General features: G+C 43.9%; 1 protein-coding gene across 6 annotated transcripts in view; it reads left to right on the top strand.

The window, feature by feature from the left end:
- Positions 1 to 22993, top strand: part of LOC121576440 (nuclear factor 1 A-type) — a 250098-nt gene that overhangs the window by 193077 nt on the left and 34028 nt on the right. For 2 of the 6 annotated variants that reach the window (XM_041889579.2, XM_041889581.2), the window contains exons 7-9: positions 1870 to 1920; positions 11104 to 11241; positions 19429 to 19607. In XM_041889579.2, the coding sequence (XP_041745513.2) occupies positions 1870 to 1920; positions 11104 to 11241; positions 19429 to 19607 (368 nt within the window). The remainder of the gene's footprint in view (positions 1 to 1869; positions 1921 to 11103; positions 11242 to 19428; positions 19608 to 22993) is intronic. The other 4 variants (XM_041889582.2, XM_041889584.2, XM_041889580.2 and 1 more) reach the window with 3 other exon arrangements.

Below are 22993 nucleotides of genomic sequence, written 5' to 3'. Positions count from 1 at the left end.
CATGCAACAATTTCAAAGGTTTTACAGAGTTACAGGTCATGTAAGGAAAAAAGTCAATTGAAATAAATTCATTAGGCCCTAATCTATGGATTACAGATGACTGGGAATACAGATGGTCACAGATACCTTAAAAAAAAACAGGTAGGGCTGTGGATCAGAAAACCAGTCAGTATCGGGTGTGACCACCATTTGCCTCATGCAGCGCGACACATCTCCTTCGCATAGAGTTGATCAGGCTGTTGATTGTGGCCTGTGGAATGTTCTTCCACTCTTTAATGGCTGTGCGAAGTTGCTGGATATTGGCGGGAACTGGAACACACTGTTGTACACGTTGATCCAGAGCATCCCAAACATGCTCAATGGCTATCATGTCTGGTGAGTATGCAGGCCATGGAAGAACTGGGACATTTTCAGCCTCCATGCAATTGGGTTCGTTGTCCGTGTGATTGCCCCTACCATAAACCCCACCGCCATCTGTTCACAACGGTGACATCAGCAAACCGCTCGCCCACACAACGCCATACATGTGGTCTGCGGTTGTGAGGTCGGTTGGACGTACTGCCAAATTCTCTAAAACGACGGAGGCAGTTTATGGTAGAGAAAGTAACATTAAATGATCTGGCAACAGCTCTGGTGGATTTTCCTGCAGTCAGCATGCCAATTGCACTCTACCTCAAAACTTGAGACATCTTTGGCACTTTGTTGTGTGATAAAACTGCACATTTTAGAGTGGCCTTTTATTGTCCCCAGCACAAGGTGCACCTGTGTAATGATCATGCTGTTTAAACAGCTTATTGATATGCCACACATTGTACACAAATTTGAGTGAAATAAGCATTGATTTATTTGATATTTTATTTCAGCTCATGAAAAATGTGACCAACACTTTACATGTTGCGTTTATATTCTTGTTCAGTGTATATACAGTATATATCCTCTTCTTATGGCCTTACAGTGCAGAGAGAGAACACTTAAGGAGAGAAGAGACACATACACAGCTTTCTCCCTGTCTGTGACTTCCTCGACAGACAATGTCACAGTAGAACGCTCCTTGTTCTCCTAATGAAAAGCTTTTACAGAGCTACGGTTACAGGTAGACGACAGGGAGTGTGTGTCCGTGTGCGTGTGAGCTTGTGCATGTGTGCATGTGAGTGTGTGTGGGGAGGGGGAGTGTTTGTTTTCGTTAAAGAGGGGATTTAAGAGGGTGGAGTTGCCAGTGACTCTGAGAAGAGGCCCACCTGTAGGATAAGGGGACGGGCGGGGGTTTGTTTGTTTCTGTGTCTGTGGTGTGTGTCTGTGTGTGAGAGAGAGTGTGAGTGTGTGTGTGTGTCTGTTTCATATTCCCAGAGCATAGGAATAAGACATGATGTCAGTCATTTTCCATGAGTTGAATAGGTTGTGTGAGTATGTTTGTGTACAGTGTGAGTTTGTGTGTATGCTTTTGTGAATGGGTGTGTTTGCTGTTGTGTGTATGCGCTTGTGTATGTGTGTGTTTGTGATTGCCTGTGTGTGTGCGCGTGCGATTGCGCGTGTGTAACGTGACCCCGGCCCCGGTCCACCCTTATGGGAACGGAACATGCTTAATTGATGAGGTAATGCTCCATTTTCTCTTCTAAAGCTACACTATATTCACCCTGCCTATTGTTTCTCTTCTAAAGCTACACTATATTCACCCTGCCTATTGTTTCTCTTCTAAAGCTACACTATATTCACCCTGCCTATTGTTTCTCTTCTAAAGCTACACTATATTCACCCTGCCTATTGTTTCTCTTCTAAAGCTACACTATATTCACCCTGCCTATTGTTTCTCTTCTAAAGCTACACTATATTCACCCTGCCTATTGTTTCTCTTCTTTTGTCTCTCAAAAGCTGGATATAAACTGCGTGGCTCGCTAGCTAGTTCGTTCATCTCAAGACAAGGTAAAGATGCATTACTCTTTCCAATTTCACCTCATATTCTCTGTTGCCCGCCCCTCCCCTTCTCTCCACCCCCTCACCCTTCCCCTCTAAATCAGGACATAGTTATCTAGTTTTGTGGTTGGTGATTTGTATTGTCCAGGCTGCTCCCCCCCTCCCTCCACCTCTCCCTCCCTTCACTGTGTGTGATTGTGATATAAAAAAAAGAATGGGGCTGAAACAGATCCTTGCGGCACACCTTAGGCCTTATAACTTTATACTTGCTCTGTATCTGTACTGTAGCATGGGGTTGGAATATTAACAGTGCACCATCATACCTACTGTATGTCCATTCAATAAACTCGACCCATTTATATCTGTTAAGTGTCTCCGAATTCAGAACCAATTGTTAAGTGTCAAATTCATAAGGAGTTCTTTAGTGTCTTAAATTAGTGGTACGTTAAACCAAAAACAACGGCAACGGTGCTTGGAAAGCTTGACTGGTAAGATGTCTTATTAAGACCTATTCTGAAAGAGATGGTGTTTTATGCTAAATATATGGGGATAGGAAGGAGGAGTGGAACTGACAGCATTTTAGTCTTATTCAAATCTGTTCATATACACCCCCAGCAAGAATATGACACCTTTTTTGTTTTTGTTTTTTTTCTGACAAGCGAGCACTTAGATATGGTTATTTGCACGTTTTTATAAATTCATAGAATGTTTGGGAATGACAACAAAAAAACAGTATGAGTTGAAAAGGTAAATCACTCACCCACTCCTCCAATGACATGACATCCTCCCAGCAGCTAGCTAGCTAGCTAACGTTAAGCTCCATATTTTTTACTTGCTAAATAAATAGCTAGTTACATAAATAGATGCGCCAGCCCAGGGGTGTCAAACTCAATCAGGGCACGGGCCATATTGAACAAACAATGAATTCGCAGACAGAAATGATTAAATATTAAAGCATTAGACCTATCACTAAAAGCTTCAGTCATACATTTACATTTACATTTTAGTCATTTAGCACACGCTCTTATCCAGAGCGACTTACAGTCAGTGAGTGCATACATTTTTATTTTTTATTTTTTTTATACTGGCCCCCCATGGGAATCGAACCCACAACCCTGGCGTTGCAAGCACCATGCTCTACCAACTGAGCTACATGGGGCAAAAGTTATACTTAAATCTGAACTGGTTCTCTAGCAAATTAGTAAGATTGTCTAACCCAATGTTCAAGAATGGCCTTTTCCCCTTTATTCAGATTACAACCTCTCACTTTCAGTTATTTGAAAAGGAAATAATCTCCCAAATATCACTATTTCTAAAACAAGCCATAGAACGTTGGTTGCAATTTCAATTTAATCCTCCAGAAACGACAGAACAAATATTGCAACAAATATTGTGGTTAAACTCAAATATACTAATTGATAAAAAATCATTATTTAAAAAAAAGAAAAAAAAAGAAAAGGTATAATCTTCGTAAAGATATAATAGGTAGAACTGGTGGAGTTATGTCGCACATGCAGCTAACAAAAACATATGGAAATGTCTGCTCTACCCAAAATTACAACCAAATAATTGCAGCATTACCGCAAAAATGGAAGAGGAAAGTGGACGGGGGAAAAGTAAGGAACTTGTCTGTCGGCCCTGCATTAAAGAACATAATTGGTTAAAGAAAATTGCGATAAATACAAAAGTGTACCAGTTTCATTTAAGGACCAAAGAATTGACAGCCGATTCATATATATTGCAAAATAATTGGGAAGAGATTTTTGACGTACCGATTCCATAGCATAGTGTTTATGAACTGATGCGCAAAACGAAGCCGGATTCAAAACATAGCATTTTTCAATTAAAATCATTATATAAAATTATTGCTACCAATAGAATGTTAATTATATGGGGGATACAATCTTCCCAGCTCTGCAGATTTTGCTGCGAAGAGACAGAATCATTAGATCATTTGTTTTGGTACTGTCCATTTGTAGCTTGTTTTTGGACACAGGTCCAGGAATGGCTGAAGGATTGCAATATTTACCTGGAGCTAACCCTGCAAATAGCACTACTGGGTGATCTGAAAAGTCATAGTCAGTCGATCAATAATATATTAATACTTTTAGCAAAAATGTTTATTTTCAATTTACAATCTGTAGAAACAATGAGAATAGAAGGGTTCAGAACTTTTGTAAAACATCACAGTACAGTTGAAAAATATATGGCAAATAGAAATCTAATATGGATGGTGTTAAGAGACAGCTGGGTGGTGATGAATGGAGTTGAAGGATGGGACTAATAACAACTAATAACAACAAGATGACTAATGTAAAGCATACTGTGTCCATAATAAGTATATAGGTTATAGATTGAGAGCTTTTGTGAAAGAGCACAGTTAGAAAGATATGGCATATATAGAAGCAAACCGGATGGACATCATGAAAATTATTGGAGAGGTTGAGGGTAGAGGAAGTTCATGAGTAAAAACAAACAAAATATAATTATTGTAAAATTGACTGTGTCCATAAAATGTATATAGTATGTATAAGCTGGAAGTAGAGGCCTAAGCATTGTTGTTCACTAGTTTACTCCAATAAGGGGAGGGGTGGTGGGGTTGGAAAGTAATAAAGGGAAATATATTTTTTTAAAGGATATGGATATATATGTATGTATATGTATTTATATGTATGTATATATATATATATATATATATATATATATATACAGTGGGGAGAACAAGTATTTGATACACTGCCGATTTTGCAGGTTTTCCTACTTACAAAGCATGTAGAGGTCTGTAATCTTTATCATAGGTACACTTCAACTGTGAGAGACGGAATCTAAAACAAAAATCCAGAAAATCACATTGTATGATTTTTAAGTAATTAATTTGCATTTTATTGCATGACAAAAAGCTGATCTACCCCCTAAAAAAACACACACAAAAAATACACACACAAAAAAACAATGAATTCGCAGGCCAGACATAGCCTATTTGTTTTTACAAAGAAACTTGCAACTGTGACCCAAACTGGCCATTGTTTTATTTGAAAAAATATGGCAGCTTATAATGTCCACTTATGTACATAGGATGCTGTATATAGTATTTTAACATATTAAAACAAAAGAAGAGATAAATAATATTTGTCCAGTCTTTGCTGCTATGCTGCTAATTACTCCAAATAACAAAAACATAGCTATATGTTGTTGTAATATTTAAACTTAAAACATGTTTATCATTGTTTTGCACTACATGGATCAATGGTGCGGTTGAATGCAGCATTGCTGTATGGTGCGCTCAAAATGTATTGTAGCTGAGTAGCCAGCCTAGACTACTGCTCAAATGTCTCTGTAATAGGCCTACATATTTCTAATTTGCATGGTGTTTTGTTGCATGTTTGCTTTTTGGTTATTAATTGTCAAGCTTTAATAACCGAAGCCAGACAGCAACATTTTATTAGCCTAGCTAGGACTGTGGCATGTGTCTGTACACTTTCCCTCCACTGTGCGCTGTAAACGGGACACACAAAAGCAGGGCAATTGCAGTTGAATTCACATATGCGAGCGCATCATGCTGTAATTTTTTTAAGTAGATGACTCAACTGTTGACTCATTTATACTCATTTGTGTGTCGTATTTGTATGTGCTAGCCTATTAGCCACGTTATGACTGACTTGTGATCATTGCCCTTGCTGGTTTGATTGTATTGACATTCCCAGCCTTAGTTGCAGTCATCCATTTTGTTCCAAGTCATTGAAACTGAAACAGTGCATCCTGAATGGGGTGGCGGCAGGAAACAATATAGCAGGCCAGCTGTGATTTACAACCTGATAGCAATATTTTTTGGACTAACAAGAAGTGTATTGGTGAATTATATTAATCATGCATTGAACTGCATCCATCTATTCTGCCAACAATGTCTTACTGTATGTCATGGAATTTTGAGTCAAATAGAACCTATTTTTAAAACCTCTTATAAAGTTGGCTTTGAAGCATAAACTGAGAAATTGATATTTTCAACAGATATTATGATTGTCTGTTTGTTTTATATCTGCAAAGTAGTTAAAATGCTGTAAGTTCCGCTTGAAACAATTGGAAGAGTTAAACAATGAGGGGACTGTGTTGCATCCTCTGTGTGTTCTGGAATTCAGCATCTCCCCCCTCAATTGTGTGCAATGTGGATTGTGTGGGTGTTTGTGTGTACGTTTTTAATACATGTCTGTGTGTGTGTGTGTTACGAACCCCGTGGCTTTAAAAGTCTAGGGTGGATGGACAAGAGACCCGTAACATAACTCATGCAAATTAGAATGGTGACACGGAAACAGTGAGAACAAAAATACACCGACAACCATAAGCTACCGTCAAACACAAAATGTTTATTATGAACACACGGTAAAGGTTTGGGAAAAAGGGCTGAGCAGGACCCAAGGAATGAAACAATAGTGTAAAAAACCCCTAAACTGATCTTGCCTGCCTCAAGAACCGCTAAGCTACTGCTAATCATACAAAAATACAGTGGGTGGTCCGCTCAGGTCTAACTAGTGTTTTTAGACAATGTTCTTTCTACGGGTAATGTATGCCCAATGGCAACTTGCTAAATCCCCCTTTTCCCAGGAACACACAACATAGTTACCATACAGAGTAACCAGCAAATGATTGAGTACACAAAAAACAGGACACCACAGTATCCATACTCACAAACGAAAAGAGTCTCTTCCAGCAAACACAACTGACTGGCTTTATAAACAATGGGATGTGTGATGTGAGTGAAAAACCAGAAACAGGTGGTGCTATGCAGAGGAATGTCCACTGATTGGTCCACCTCAGCAATCAGCAGACAAACGGATGTCGGACAGGTGAGACACCCCAACGACCACCAATCAGGAACACAAAGGACACCTGTGATTAGGGCAGAAGGAGAGGAAAAACACAAAAACACATACAGGATACCTGTATCCGTAACAGTGTGTGTGTGTGTACGTTTGCATATGTGTGTGTGTGTGTGTACGTTTGCATATATGTCTGTGTGTGTGTGTGTACTTTTGCATATATGTCTGTGTGTGTGTGTGTGTGTGTGTGTGTGTGTGTACCTTTGCTTATATGTCTGTGTGTGTGTGTGTACATTTGCATATATGTGTGTGTGTGTGTGTGTGTGTGTGTGTGTGTGTGTGTGTGTGTGTGTGTGTGTGTGTGTGTGTCTTGGTCCTTGTTTACCTGCACACTGAGTGGAAACATTGCAAGCCGACACGTGAATGTCCGCGTCACACATGTTTGTCTGTTCACATTCTCCAGATTGCTCAGGATTCAGATTTCGCCGTCATTCGAATGTCATCTCAACTTTTTTTTTCATTACGCTGTCATTCTCCTTTTGCCTTGGAGCATTGTGTTGTTGTTGATGGTGGATTTGGTTTGTTTGTGGTTACCGAGATGCGCGCGTGTGTGTGCGCATATGTGTGCGTGTGTGCATGTGTGCGTATGCGTGTGTGTGTGTGTGTGTGTGTGTGTGTGGAAACACTTGTCGGCATTGGGACAAGTGAGACACGTCAACAGCTGCTGAAGCCTCTTCTGGTGTGTATGCGTGCGTGCCCGTGTGTGTGTGTGTGTGTGTGTGTGTGTGTGGACCCCTCACTGCGGTGGGCAGTGTTATAATTAGACGTGTTTCGTATAAAGTGTATCCCCTTGGCCGGCATGCCAGCCATTTCCCAGGTAACCCACGTCAGGTCTGAGAAACTCATATGGCCGTCTCGTCTGGCTTAAATAGCCAAGGGACAGCAGGATTGTGTGTGTGTGTCTGCTTGTGTGTGTGTGTGTCTGCTTGTGTGTGTGTGTGTGTCTGCTTGTGTGTGTGTGTCTGCTTGTGAGTGTGAAGGGGGTCAGCAATGCTCTGAGCTGTATGTCTCAACTGACTATTCAAGGAGGAAGTTATTAGTTCAAAGAAACATGTCAAGAAGAAGACTTACTCAATCTATATATTTGATCAGTAAAAGCTCCATTGGCCGGGACAATTACCAGCAGTTGCTTCCTGATTGGTCTCCACCTATCAGAGAAGGCCTTGCAGCAACTTGTATTAGACATGACTGTACATTACACACCGTTGTCCCTGGCATTGATAAGGCCGTCTGTATACATGGCTGAGCCTGCCCATCTGTCCACTCGGGTAAGGGACCCGCTCCGTTATAGCCTGTCTGGCTACCGTGCTCGCCCACGTGCACACCCCTGAGTCAGGGCAGTGCAGGGACAGCTCAGGCCTGATTAATGCACACCGGAGAAGAGTCCTCGATAGAGGGGGAGACGGATGGATAGCAGAGAAAGAGGAGACGGAGGAGGAGGGGGATGCTTGATACAGAATCGCCTGCCTTACCAGCCGTGAGGCCTGTCAATTTGTCAGAGGAGGAAGGAGAGAGGGATGGAGAGAGGGAGGGAGAGAGGGAGAGAGGGAGAGAGGGAGGGAGAGAGGGAGGGAGAGATGCAGCCCCTCTGTGTGATAATGCCTCTGAAGGGAGAGTGTTGAGTACGGCCAGGCTCTGATTCCACCTGACAGAACCTTTTCGAGTGTTCATTACTCACTCTGACTTTAGGCCCCTTCACCCAATCACACACACAAGCAAATATACACACACACACACACACACACACGAGCGCATAGACGCATGCATGCACATACACACACAAACACTCACACACATAGTAAAGTATGCACACAATCTCTCTCTCATACACAGTCTCTCCCTTATACCCACTTTCTCCTCTCCCATTCTCTCTCTACCTTTCTTTCCCTTCTCTATATCACTTTAACTCCATGATACACATTTCATTGCTTCTTGAATGATGTGCACCTAGAGCCCTCTAGCACACGAAGAAGACTCGTCTAGAATAGCATTGTGAACAAGGATACACAAGCTCTTACGATACAGAAGCCCTTTGAAGATGAACCTGGCCACTAGCCCACAGTTCAGACTGTGAGTCCAGCCCAGGTCTAAGCCTCCTGCCCCTCCTGCCCCTCCAGTCCCTCCAGCCTCCCATGTTGCTCTGTCCACTCTAACCTATCAGAGAGGGACCAGCCCAGCGGGCCTCTGAAGCTAGCTAATAACGCTACTTGAAAAGGCAGGTGAAATAACGAATGAAGGAATGGGCCGAGGTTTCTCCTTCTCTTGTGAGCTGTTGAGGAGCTGTTATTGAGTGAAACTGTGTGTTGGATGTGGGTTTATAGACCTGTGTGTGTCTGTCTGTGTAACCTTCTGTGTCTTGCTAGCTGGTGTCCTTTCCATGGTGTCTGTATGGCCTCAACTGTTTGTATTGAAAGCAGCCAACCCTCTTCCCTTCATGTTCTCTGACCTGTGACGTGTGCCCATCCTCCAACCTGCCCCCACCCCAAAGAAGTTGGCCCTAACTGGTCCAGGATCAGATTTATTTACCCCCCTAATGGTTAAGGCTAGGATTGGGGGTTGGGTAATCTGATCCTGTGCTTAGGGGCAACTTCTACCTCAAGCCCTTCCCAACTCAGTTTGATCAAACAGTCTTCCTCAGAAACCCCTCTTTACCCAAGGGAGGCCAATGATCAGTCAGTCATAGGGGAGAGATGTCCCGGCCTCTTTCTTTGTCTCTCTCTCTTTATCTCCCTCTCTCACTCACCTGAACGGGGGAAGGAGTCTGCGAGGGCTGGAGAAACCAAGGTTTCTGCGTCTTTTAAGACTACCACACAGACTTATCACACACACACACCTAAGTCCCTTAACACAGAACCAGTGACAAGAACTGGAGACCTCAGAACTGGAGACCTCAGTTCCACTGTTTCCAAGACGAGCTAGAAAATGTAAAAATCCACCTCTCCTTTGTGCACGGTCTTTTCGGAACGTCGGAATGCACGTTTAAGTCAAATCAAATCGCATTTGTCACATGCGCCGAATACAACAGGTGTAGTAGACCTTACCGTGAAATGCTTACAAGCCCTTAACCAACAATGCAGTTTTAAGAAAAATACGAGTTAAGAAAAATATTTACTACATAAACTAAAGTAAAAAATAAAAGAGAAACAATAAAATTACAATAACAAGGCTATATACAGGGGGTACCGGTACCAAGTCAATGTGCGGGTTAGTCTTCCATAAGAAAAAGGAAAGATGCAGAGGAGAGGCATTGCAATTATTTGGAAAGCTTTATTCTTAGACTAATATTATAGCAGCTAAAGCCATTGTGTTTATTAGGTGCATTTTTTTTATCTCGTCTGTCGTGCCAGATGTGCAGAGTTTGCACAATTGAGACCATTCCGTTGGTGCATCTTGCAAGGCAAAACGAAAGCATCCAATGCGATTGGGGCGTGGTCAGATAGAGCTTTGATTGGCGGTAGTGCATAACCAATTACAGTGGAGACTGAGTATGGACCATCCAAATAATGTTCTCATGCATGTTCTCTCTACTGACTGTTCTCTTTGACTTTAACCCTTGTGGTGAATGCTATCTGAACCCATTGCTCATATTAACCCAGTAAAGCCCCAGTACACACTGGACTAGGACTGTGTGATCATTCGGTGTGCTTTGCCACAAAAACCTAACCTGTCTGTACTATACCATGCTATTTATCCCTCTTTTTACCACTCCCTCTCTCCTCTTCCCTCATCCTTCTCTTAACCCTAGTCCCCCACCATCATCCCACAGATAAGGCATATGTGTATTCGTTCAAAAAATGCTAGATTTTTTTCCAACCATTATCGGGTATGGAAATTATATAATTCACAATTTTTTATAAATCTAAAACATTTCAAATGAGGTCTGCTGTAATTTGATTAATCTCCCTATAAATACTGTAACTGAATAGGGAAAGATTTACTTCAAAAAGGGGAATTGCACACTTCTCAAAGTAATAAAGTAGTACTCAGCTTTGTATGATCATCATATCCAAATCATTGTCAGGTGGACTACTATTGAAGGCCCTGAAAACAACAAATGTAATACTTTTTCTGGGTAATATCTTTACACTTTCAAAATCGCAGGTCCGAGAGTAGCTGTATTTCCCTTTAAAGACCCGCCTGGAGCAGTACAGTAGCCCTGACCACTCCCCCTGTCCTCCCCTTAGCCTGCCCCACCAACCCCTCTTGCACTCACTCCCCACGCACCGCTCTCTGCCATCTCTCACCTGTGAGCGCAGAGAGCCTGTGAGTCTCCATGACATTGCCTTATTAAATTGCACTTATCAATCATTCTTGCCAGGGATGCCACCGTCCACCACATTAAAGAAGTCAGAGAAGTGTGGTTTCAGCAGCCCTGTCGTGCCTTCGCAGACCACTTCCTACTCCCCCCGAACGGCATTCACACATCATCATCGGCCTGTTATTACAGGACCTAGAGGTAAAGTCCTCCCTGTACCCCCCAGTCCCCCCATTCACACATCATCATCGGCCTGTTATTACAGGACCTAGAGGTGAGGTCCCCCCCCACACTCTCCCTTATACTCACCAGTCCATCCCCACCCCTATCATGTCCTCCCTGCCTCCCCCTCCCCACCCCAACCATGCCCTCCCTGCCTCCCCCTCCCCACCCCAACCATGTCCTCCCTGCCTCCCCCTCCCCACCCCAACCATGTCCTCCCTGCCTCCCCCTCCCCACCCCAACCATGTCCTCCCTGCCTCCCCCTCCCCACCCCAACCATGTCCTTCCTGCCTCCCCCCCACCCCAACCGTGTCCTCCCTGCCCCCCCCACCCCAACCGTGTCCTCCCTGCCTCCCCCAGCCCAGCACCTATATCTGCCTACTCCTGTCTCTCAGATAGTAGGGGCTGGTAGAGACTGGAGCATAGTGCTCCTTGGGGTTGGTGGTGCTGTGTGTGTTTCTGCTCATACCTGGTCCTTCCTACGCACACAGCAGTCTCTTACAGTGTTGCTACTGGAAGCAAAGTTGTACAGTATGTGCTGTATGGGTTAGAGTGTGAGCTCCCCATCTCCCGTCCCTCCACTCTCCTTTACGCTTGGTGATTGGTTCCTTAATGTCTTGCTGTTGGAAATAGTCAGTGAACAGTGGACCCAGGAGCCCATACACACCACAGCTTCATTAATGTTCCATCTGCTGTGTGGGGGGAAAAAATCTTCAGAGAATGCACTTTTGGACAATTTCTACAGGCTTGATGTCCATAGTATTTTGACCAACATCCAACAAATGTAACCCCCCCCCAGGACTTAAAGGTTGAGGCTGGTAGGATTAAGTCGTGTCAGTAAGTGGTATAACTGTCAGATTTGGGATTTTGTGTTCTACACTAACATAAAAGGCCAAAATGGTGGAGTTCATTAATCTTCGTCGAGCCGGTTGTCATATCTATTTGGTTGACTTTAACCGCCCTGTGGTACCAATCTCAACTGTAATTGATTTATCATACTCAGAGATTCTTCTTTACGCCCCACTTTCCCTCCTGAAACGTTAGCCGAACCCGTTGAGCCGAGAGACGTAGGTGTAGCCGCAGGGCACCACAATTTGGCAAACAAAGACTCGCGAGCCACACGGTTCGTTAGCTCGACTTCTCGTCTTCAAAAGAGCTATTAAAACACTCTTCTGTTGTTCTCTCCCTCTGACTCTCCTCAGCCTCCTCCTCCCACGGATTTATGCACGCACGCACGCACACAAACACACAGACACACACACACACACACAGCTACCTGTTGATATCTCTCCCCCACAATCCACCCGTCATAATAAGGGAGGCTTTTTCATTTAATCACTGCTTTTATTATTTACATTAATCCACCTTTGTATAAAATATATTTTTTAAGGAAAAGTTGGCAGTAAAATAGAACTACAAGGTGAGGGAAGAAAAAGCCAGCGAACCAACGCGATTTGCAAAGTGGAACTAATCCAGAGAGCTTTTCTCATGCATGCCCAGACCACAATGGAGCCCACTGCTCCCTCCCATCATCTCTTCTTCCCTCCCTCCCTCCCTCCCTCCCTCCCTCCCTCCCTCCCTCCCTCCCTCCCTCCCTCCCTCCTCCCTCCCTCCCTCCCTCCCTCCCTTCCTTCCTCCCTCCCTCCCTCCCTTCCTTCCTTCCTTCCTTCCTTCCTTCCTTCCTTCCTTCCTTCCTTCCTTCCTTCCTTCCTTCCTCATCTCTTCTTCCCTCCCTCCCTCCCTCCCTCCCTCCCTCCCTCCCTCCCTTCCTCCCTTCCTCCCTTCCTTCCTTCCTTCCTTCCTTCCTTCCTTCCTTCCTTCCTTCCTTCCTTCCTTCCTTCCTTCCTTCCTTCCTCCTCCCTCCCTCCCTCCCTCCCTCCCTCCCCCCTTCCTTCCTTCCTTCCTTCCTTCCTTCCTTCCTTCCTTCCTTCCTTCCTTCCTTCCTTCCTTCCTTCCTTCCTTCCTCCCTCCCTCCCTCCCTCCCTCCCTCATCTCTTCTTCCCTCCCCTCCTCCCTCCCTCCCTCCCTCCCTCCCTTCCATCATCTTCCGCCAGCTGTCGGAAATCAGCCTCCAGTCTCCCCTCCCGTCCCCTCCCACATCACGACATTTGCATAAGGGAGGCCTGGGGGTGGGGGGGGACTTGCCAGATTAGCTACAGGCCCACCCACTGGGCACGGTGTGGGGAGGACCTGCCGTCACTTCCAGACCCACTTTCATCTGTCCTCCATAACGATGTGCTAAAGTCACCGCTAACAGGCCTCCCTTAGAGCCCCACTGAAAGGCCCTTAGAGACCCTGCTGGGGACCATGTCCCCAACCTCCTCCACCTCCCATCCACCCAATCCCCCAAACTACAGCTAGTCCCCTTGGAGTTGAATGGATGAGGTAGGGGGGCATGGGGCTACAAAGCCCTGCAAAGGGCTATTAAAGGGCCATAGCTAGCGTAGCAGGCTAGCGGTGGATCAGCTGCTCTGACATCTTTGATATCCTCCCCGTTGTCCAACAATGTGGTATGAGTACATTCAGTACAATGTGGCGCCTTGCTCATGAGGAGAAGCCCAAATAAACCTGAGAGAAAGGGAGGCCCCCGTCCTACAAAGCTCATCCAGGGAGTTTTGAGCTGTTGTGTGTCTGCTGTCATGAATACATCCTTCTCTGTAGCAGTTAGTAAATAGGCTCATTGTAACAGTGGCAGATTTCCCCACCCTCCTGTCTATAAGACCTTAACACTGTTGCCCTAATTTCTCCTTTTATTTTATTTATTTTACCTTTTATTTTACCAGGCAGGTCAATTCCATTTTAAACCCTCTCCTTTACCACTTTGTGGAGTCTTTTAAAAGTGCACAATGCAACATAACAATGTTATAACAATGTTATCCTCATGGAATATGCTGGACTCTCATGGTGGTTTGACAGCTCTCCTATCATACCCAAATCATTGGTCAATAAATAGAATCTAGATCATTCAAATGATTAAGTGTTTGATAAGGATGATGCGCTGCATTGACAGGGCTCCCCTAGCCGGCTTAAAGCAGACTGAATGCTGCACTTACCAAGTAACGGTGAGCAGGCTAGTTTAACCAGGCTAGGGGTCCCCCAGGACCAGTACTTTGAATGCTAAAAAGAAGAGCGGAGGAAAAAAATAAGTCAAAGCAGTAAAAATGGGTTATGGAGGAGAGGAGCAGCACACCCCTCCCAAGTGCCCCCCTTCTCATGCTAAAATCCTTTTTGGACTCGTTAGTTGACAAGCTGAAACATAACTTTGTTTACTCTCAATTCCTCCCCTGGAAAATATTCACCATGGTGTAAATGCGGAACATGACACGTGAGCAAGGCCATTTAAGTCATTGGAAATCCTTCTGGAACACTTTAGTTTTGGTCACCCTGAAAAAAAATTAATGGAAACATTCCTAAATGACTCTGACCATTTGCATAATTGACATTGGCGGACCATTCTTGGACCTGTCTGAGCCGGTCGGCACAGTGGGACAGGAGCTGGTCAGTAGCCAGAAAGGCAGCGGGCAGTCTATACGGCAATATACTGGATGAGATAAGTGATGATAAGTGATGGTGATCTAGTGACTAAGGGTACGTCCAAAATGGCATCCTATTCTCTATATAGTGTACCCTATGGGCCCCAGTCGAAAGTAGTGCACTACATAGGGAATAGGGTGCCATTTTGACACAGCCTAAGTGACACATGTCAATGGCAGTGCTGCTGGAGAGCTCGTTGTGACGAGAGCAGTAGTGTAAAAACACAAATGATTGATTATGATCATAATGGGGGACGCAGGACCTCCCTTGAGTCGTGTGTGTGTGTGTGTGTGTGTGTGTGTGTGTGTGTGTGTGTGTGTGTGTGTGTGTGTGTGTGTGTGTGTGACTTATCAAAATGTTCCTGTCTCGACTCGCCAGCCGCCCTGTACTCCTGTGCTGTACACTAGATAAATGTAGCTCAACCAGTCCAGGCCACATCTCTAGCATGGCTCCCTAAGACAACATGTGTGCTGCAGCAACCCATATCCCTATGCTATGTTCACACAGCTTGACACTTCACATACTTGAACATGAGTTATGGTTGAAAGAAGTGAGGGAAAGTTTACCAGATAGGGTTGAGGGAATGGTTTTACTGTTCTTCAACAAGACATTGTACAAGTGGCAGCAACAAGCTGAATTGTGAGTGCAACTTACATTTTAAATGTTAAAATTGGCAATACTAACTTAAATGTGTTGTCAATTAGGCCTGTGGTGATAAAAGGGTCTCCCTTACTGTAACCAGTACTGCCCTGTGTGGGAGCAGGCTCAGCAGTGACCTATTACCATCAGCCAGAGAACAGTTGAACCAGTGAACTGGAGAGAGAGAAGAGAGAGGGTGGGAATGGGACAGGAGAGATAGAGACAGAGGTGTCTGAGGGCATAGACGGAGAGAGAGAGAGAGAGAGCGAGAGAGAGAGATAGAGAGAGAGAGAGAGAGAGAAGATGACGGAGAGAGAGGGTGACAGAGAGAGAGAGAGAGTGGGAGGAGGAGTGACTGAGTCAGCCTGGGAAAGGGTGTGTCTGTCTCTGTGAGGTCAGTGTGGTTCTCTGTCCTGCCTGCAGCCACTGCAGCATTGCCTCAGCAAACACAGTAATTATTCAGTAGAGGAGTCTGGACACTCCACTCCTCCGCCTGTGTGTGCGCGCGCCCCGGCGACCCCACCCCTCACTCCAAAAGTCCATTCCAGCCCGCCAAACAAAAGGCAGGGACATGAAAAGACGGGGCACGGCAAAAATAAAAAAGAAGGGTCGCTCTCTGTCTCTCTCTGTCTCAGGCTGGAAAGCGATCGAGGAAGGGCACAGGAAGGCTGCATCCCAAATTGCACACTATCCTAAATAGTGCACTACATTTGACCAGGGCCCAGTTTCCAGTCAGACTCTATTGAGGCTGTAAGTAGGCACCAGGGTGCCATTTGGGATGAACCCAGAGAGAGAGCCGTGGTCCATTCTATCAATACTGTAAATACAATGGCCACATAGCGGCATGGCAGAGGAGGAGCTTACCCTAGTTTCCAGTCAGCCTCTATTGACAGAGCCATAAATCACGGCAAAGTTAAGTGAATTACTGCAGCATGGAGCTGTGGCTTTAATAATGTTTATGTAGTATCAGCTTACCCTCTCTCTCTCTCTCTCTCTCAATTCAATTTCAATTTCAATTTCAATTTAAGGGCTTTATTGGCATGGGAAACGTACACTACCATTCAAAAGTTTGGGGTCACTTAGAAGTTTCCTTGTTTTCCATGAATAGGAAATATAGCAAAATGCATAGGAAATGTAGTCATTGACAAGGTTAAAAATAATGATTTTTAATACAAATAATAATTGTGTCCTTCAAACTTTGCTTTCGTCAAAGAATCCTCCATTTGCAGCAATTACAGCCTTGCAGTCCTTTGGCATTCTAGTTATCAATTTGTTGAGGTAATCTGAAGAGATTTCACCCCATGCTTCCTGAAGCACCTCCCACAAGTTGGATTGGCTTGATGGGCACTTCTTCTTTATCACCACCAAAGCACCCTCAGACCATCACATTGCCTCCACCATGCTTGACAGATGGCATCAAGCACTTCTCCAGCATCTTTTCATTTGGGCTGCGTCTCACAAATGTTCTTCTTTGTGATCCGAACACCTCCAACTTCGATTTGTCTGTCCATAACACTTTTTTTCCAATCTTCCTCTGTCCAGTGTCTGTGTTATTTTGCCCATCTTAATCTTTTCTTTTTATTGGCCAGTCTGAGATATGGCTTTTTCTTTGCAACTCTGCCTAGAAGGTCAGCATCCTGGAGTCGCCTCTTCACTGTAGATGTTGAGACTGGTGTTTTGCGGGTACTATTTAATGAAGCTGCCAGTTGAGGACCTGTGAGGCGCCTGTTTCTCAAACTAGACACTCTAATGTATTTGTCCTCTTGCTCAGTTGTGCACTGGGGCCTCCCACTCCTCTTTCTATTCTGGTTAGAGCCAGTTTGCGCTGTTCTGTGAAGGGAGTAGTACACAGCGTTGTATGAGATCTTCAGTTTCTTGGCAATTTCTTGCATGGAATAGCCTTCATTTCACAGAACAAGAATACACTGACGAGTTTCAGAAGAAAGTTATTTGTTTCTGGCCATTTTGATTCTGTAATCGAACCCACAATTGCTGATGCTCCAGATACTCAACTAGTCTCAAGAAGGCCAGTTTTATTGCTTCTTTAATCAGCACAACAGTTTTCAGCTGGGCTAACATCATTGCAAAAGGGTTTTCTAATGTTCAATTAGCCTTTTAAAATGATAAACTTGGATTAGCAAACACAACGTGCCATTGGAACACAGGACTGATGGTTGCTGATAATGGGCCTCTGTACACCTATGTAGATATTCCATTAAAAATCAGCCGTTTCCAGCTACAATAGCCATTTACAACATTAACAATGTCTACACCGTATTTCTGATCAATTTGATGTTATTTTATTGGACAAAAATGTTTTATTTAGAAAAACAAGGACATTTCTAAGTGACCCCAAACTTTTGAACGGTTGTGTATGTTAACATTGCCAAAGCAACTGAAGTAGATAGTAAACAAAAGTGAAATAAACAATAAATATTAACAATAAACGTTACACTCAGATGTTTCAAAAGAATAAAGACATTTCAAATGTCATATTATGTATTATGTATTATGTCATAGATGTCACTTTCTCTCTCTCTCTCTGCTTCTCTCTCTTTCTGAGCTTACCCTCTCTCTTCTCTCTCTCTTTCATCCTGAGTCCCCCCCCCCGTCACATGTCCCAGTCAGGCTTTATACTAACAACCAATAAACTAATATTACCTCTATTAAGAGCAGCCTAATTAGATTGTGCCGGTTACAATTAAATACTTGATAAGCCTCGCTCCATTAAGCCACTGTCAGTTATCCTGGGATACCATGTGGTGTGGGAGGACAGGAGAGAGGTGCAGTGCTGTGCTGCAGACATGCTCAGGTCAGTTCATTGAACCCACACACACGTGTGTACAGAGAAGTACGCACACACAAATACTTGTGTTCACACACACACACTTGCATTGACTCTCACAAACTCTCATACAGACACACATTCACACACACATTCACACACACACACGCACACACTCATGCATGGTATCACACACACAGATTTGAATCTTTCAGGGTTTAAATAGTTAGTTGTATCATTGGTGACTACAGCCAAAACAAACAGACATGAAATGCCTACATTTGGCACCAGCACCTCTCAACTCACTGGTCTCAGACTTCTGTTGTGACAGCCCAGACGTCAGGTGCCATAAACTGACATCACAAATGTCACTAATGTAGCCTAATTACAATAACTGTATACCTAATTGCGATAAATGTCATGTTTGGAGGTGTCAAGTCAACGGCTAATATTTTTCCCTTGAGTGTGTGAAGGAAAGCGGACTCGTGTAACTTTGGTTGTCATGGAGGGCCCATCCCCATTCTGATTGACAGTGAGGTGCATTATGGTCCGGGGGCATCTTGTCGTCTGTGTGTTTCAATGTTTGTTTGTTTAAGAATTTGTGTGTGTGTGTGGGGGGGGTCCATCTATCTAGTGGTCCTCTGTAGCTCAATTGGTAGAGCATGGCGCTTGTAACGCCAGGGTAGTGGGTTCGATCCCCGGGACCACCCATACGTAAAAATGTATGCACACATGACTGTAAGTCGCTTTGGATAAAAGCGTCTGCTAAATTACATATTATTTGCATGTAGCCCCACCGTGTGTGATACTCTGTATCACCTCCTATTTCTCTCTCCCTCAAATTCAACATGCTTTATTGACATGACAAAGTCACACATTCTCTCTCTCTCTCTCTCTCTCTCTCCTTATCTCTCGCTTTTTCTCTCTTCAATTTCAATTTCAATTCAATTTAAGGGCTTTATTGGCATGGGAAACATATGTTTACATTGCCAAAGCATGTGAAATAGATGACAAACAAAAGTGAAATAAACATAAAAAATGAACAGTAAACATTACACTCACAAAAGTTCCAAAAGAATAAAGACATTTCAAATGTCATATTATGTCTATATACTCTCCCTCAAATTCAAATTCAACATGCTTTATTGACATAATAAACTTACACATTTCCTGTCTCTATCTACCCCTCCCTCTCTCTCCGTCCACAGCGAGTCCCCATGCCACGCCGTCGAGCCTCCACTTCCCCACGTCGCCCATCATCCAGCAGCCCAGCTCCTACTTCTCCCACCCGGCCATTCGCTACCACCCCCAGGAGAGCCTCAAGGAGTTTGTCCAACTTGTCTGCCCCGACTCTGGCCAGCAAGGAGGACAGGTGGGCTTCCTTAACGTAAGAACAAGGAACCTTTTACAGGACATATCCCTTTTATAGTAAATACCAATTTTACAGTAAATACCCATTTTACAGTAAATACCCATTTTACAGTACATACCCCTTTTACAGTAAATACCCATTTTACAGTACATACCCCTTTTACAGTAAATACCCATTTTACAGTACATACCCCTTTTACAGTACATACCCCTTTTACAGTAAATACCCCTTTTACAGTACATACCTCAAACATACACTACCGGTCAAAAGTTGTAGAACACCTACTCACGCAAGGGTTTTTCTTTATTTTTACTATTTTCTACATTGTAGAATAATAGTGAAGACATCAAAACTATGAAATAACACATATGGAATCATGTAGTAACCCAAAAAGTGTTAAAACAAATCAAAATATATTTTATACTTGAGATTCTTCAAATAGCCACCCTTTGCCTTGATGACAGCTTTGCACACTCTTGGCATTCTCTCAACCAGCTTCACCTGGAATGCTTTTCCAACAGTCTTGAAGCAGTTCCCACATATGCTGAGCACTTGTTGGCTGCTTTTCCTTCACTCTGCCGTCCGACTCATCCCAAACCATCTCAATTTGGTTGAGGTCGGGGGATTGTGGAGGCCAGGTCATCAGATGCAGCACTCCCAACAATCTCCTTCCTGGTAAAATAGCCCTTACACAGCCTGGAGGTGTGTTTTGGGTCATTGTCCTGTTGAAAAACAAATGATAGTCCCACAAATCCCAAACCAGATGGGATGGTGTACCACTGCAGAATGCTGTGGTAGCCATGCTGGTTAAGTGTGCCTTGAATTCTAAATAAATCACAGACAGTGTCACCAGCAAAGCACCCCCACACCATAACACCTCCTCCTCCATGCTTTACGGTGGGAAATACACATGCAGAGATCATCCGTTCACCCACACCGCATCTCACAAAGACACGGCGGTTGGAACCAAAAATCTCCAATTTGGACTCCAGACCAAAGGACAAATTTCATCCGGTCTAATGTCCATTGCTCGTGTTTCTTGGCCCAAGTAGGTCTCTTCTTCTTATTGGTGTCCTTTAGTAGTGGTTTCTTTGCAGCAATTCGACCACGAAGGCCTGATTCACACAGTCCCCTCTGAACAGTTGATGTTGAGATGTGTTTGTGACTTGAACTCTGTGAAGCATTTATTTGGGCTGCAATTTCTGAGGCTGGTAACTCTAATGAACTTATCCTCTGCAGCAGAGGTAACTCTGGGTCTTCCATTCCTGTGGCGGTCCTCATGAGAGCCAGTTTCATCATAGCGCTTGATGGTTTTTGCAACTGCACTTGCGTATTGACTGACCTTCATGTCTTAAAGTAATGATGGACTGTCGTTTCTCTTTGCTTATTTGAGTTGTTCTTGCCATAATATGGACTTGGCCTTCTACCAAATAGGGCTATCTTCTGTATACCCCCCTACCTTGTCACAACACAACTGATTGGCTCAAACGCATTAAGAAGGAAAGAAATTCCACAAATTAACTTTTAAGAAGGCACGCCTGTTAATTGAAATGCATTCCAGGTGACTACCTCATGAAGCTGGTTGAGAGAATGCCAAGAGTGTGCAAAGCTGTCATCAAGGCAAAGGGTGGCTATTTGAAGATTCTCAAATATAAAATATATTTTGATTTGTGTAACACTTCTTTGGTTACTACATGATTCCACATGTGTTATTTCATAGTTTTGATGTCTTCACTATTATTCTACAATGTAGAAGATAGTACAAATAAAGAAAAACCCTTGAATGAGTAGGTGTTCTAAAACTTTTGACCGGTAGTGTACATACATTTTACAGTACCAACCCTCTTTCCTCCTCGTTCGATGCCTCTCAGCCCCCTTTTGATTCTTCAGGAGTTTTCTTTCTCCCTCTATAGAACTCTGTGTTCATATTGGTCTTTGGTCCATGCACACACACATATAGCAATATACGTTAATTGGGAATTGTTTTATCTGTTAGAAGTATGCAGATATACCATGGGGGAAATACTGTATGGATGGAGTTGTGAGAAGTGGTCGAAGAGAAAGCACTGGTAGTGGAGGTGTGTGTGTGCGTGTGAGTATGTGTATGCCTGTGTGTGTGTGTGTCTGGGGTTTTTACTCTGTGTCTGCAGTTAGATAGTTGATATATTTGTGTCTAGACACTGAATCTATACGCAGGCCATACTTTTCATTCACCCATTTAATCTGAATCCATCTCTCTGTGTACTCCTACCCACAATAACCCCCCCCCCCACACACACACACACACACACACTGAGACACACACACTGGGAGACACACACTCTCTCTCTCGCTCTCTCTCTTTCACTCACACACACACAGCCCCAGTCAGCCGTATAGGTCGTGAAGTCCTCCCAGTATAGACAGAGGAGCTGACCCTGTCTCCAGCCGGGCCCTGACACTACACTGAGAGAGGGAGGGATAGAGGAGTAGCAGAGATGGAGGGAGAGATGAGGGGATATGGATTTGGTCCGTATCCGGGATTTCCAATGCTTTCTCAATGGGAGTCATATGTTGATGGTCAGCAATTTCCATCCAGAGAGAGAAAGAGACACACAGAGAGAGACAGAGACAGAGAGATGGAGACAGAGAGAGCGAGAGAGAGAGAGAGAGAGAGAGAGAGAGAGAGAGAGAGAGAGAGAGAGAGAGAGACACAGAGAGACACAGAGAGACACAGAGAGACACAGAGAGACACAGAGAGACACAGAGAGACACAAAGAGAGCGAGACACAGAGAGACAGAGAGAGACACAGAGAGTGAGAGTGACACAGAGAGACAGAGAGAGAGAGAGACACAAAGAGACACAGAGAGAGACACAGAGATACACAGAGAGACACAGAAAGACACAGACAGAGAGATTGCTCACCTCTTGGCCACAGCACAGTAGACTATATGATTACAGACATTGACCCTTTCTCTCTCAGCTCATTCACCGTCAAGCCACTAACACCTCTGTCTGATCACAGCCAAATTACCTTGTTCCTCAAAAGAACAGACATGGAAACAACCACACATTCACAGCCCAGTAAGCTGTACAACATCAGAACTTCATACAGATGGGCCCAAAACATCACAGAAGAATACCAGAAAGCAACCAGTAACCAAAAAATCCAAACACTCTTAGATAACTTTCTGGATACCACATCCACTCACAGTAAAGAAGGCATCAATCTAGCAGTAAAAAACATGAACAATATATTCAGGCTAACGGCAAAAGAAACACAACTGACATTTATTTTAAAAAATAAAATAAAAAGACCATAGATGACAATGTGTTTAATGCAGATTGTAAAATTATAAGGAAAAAACTTAGAACACTATCAAACCAAAAGCACAGAGACCCAAATAATGGTGAATTACGC

This window comes from Coregonus clupeaformis, chromosome 11 (genome assembly GCF_020615455.1).
Source record: "Coregonus clupeaformis isolate EN_2021a chromosome 11, ASM2061545v1, whole genome shotgun sequence".
NCBI lineage: Eukaryota > Metazoa > Chordata > Actinopteri > Salmoniformes > Salmonidae > Coregonus > Coregonus clupeaformis.
Note: the sequence above shows the minus strand (reverse complement) of the source record. Positions and strands in the feature narration are given on the sequence as shown.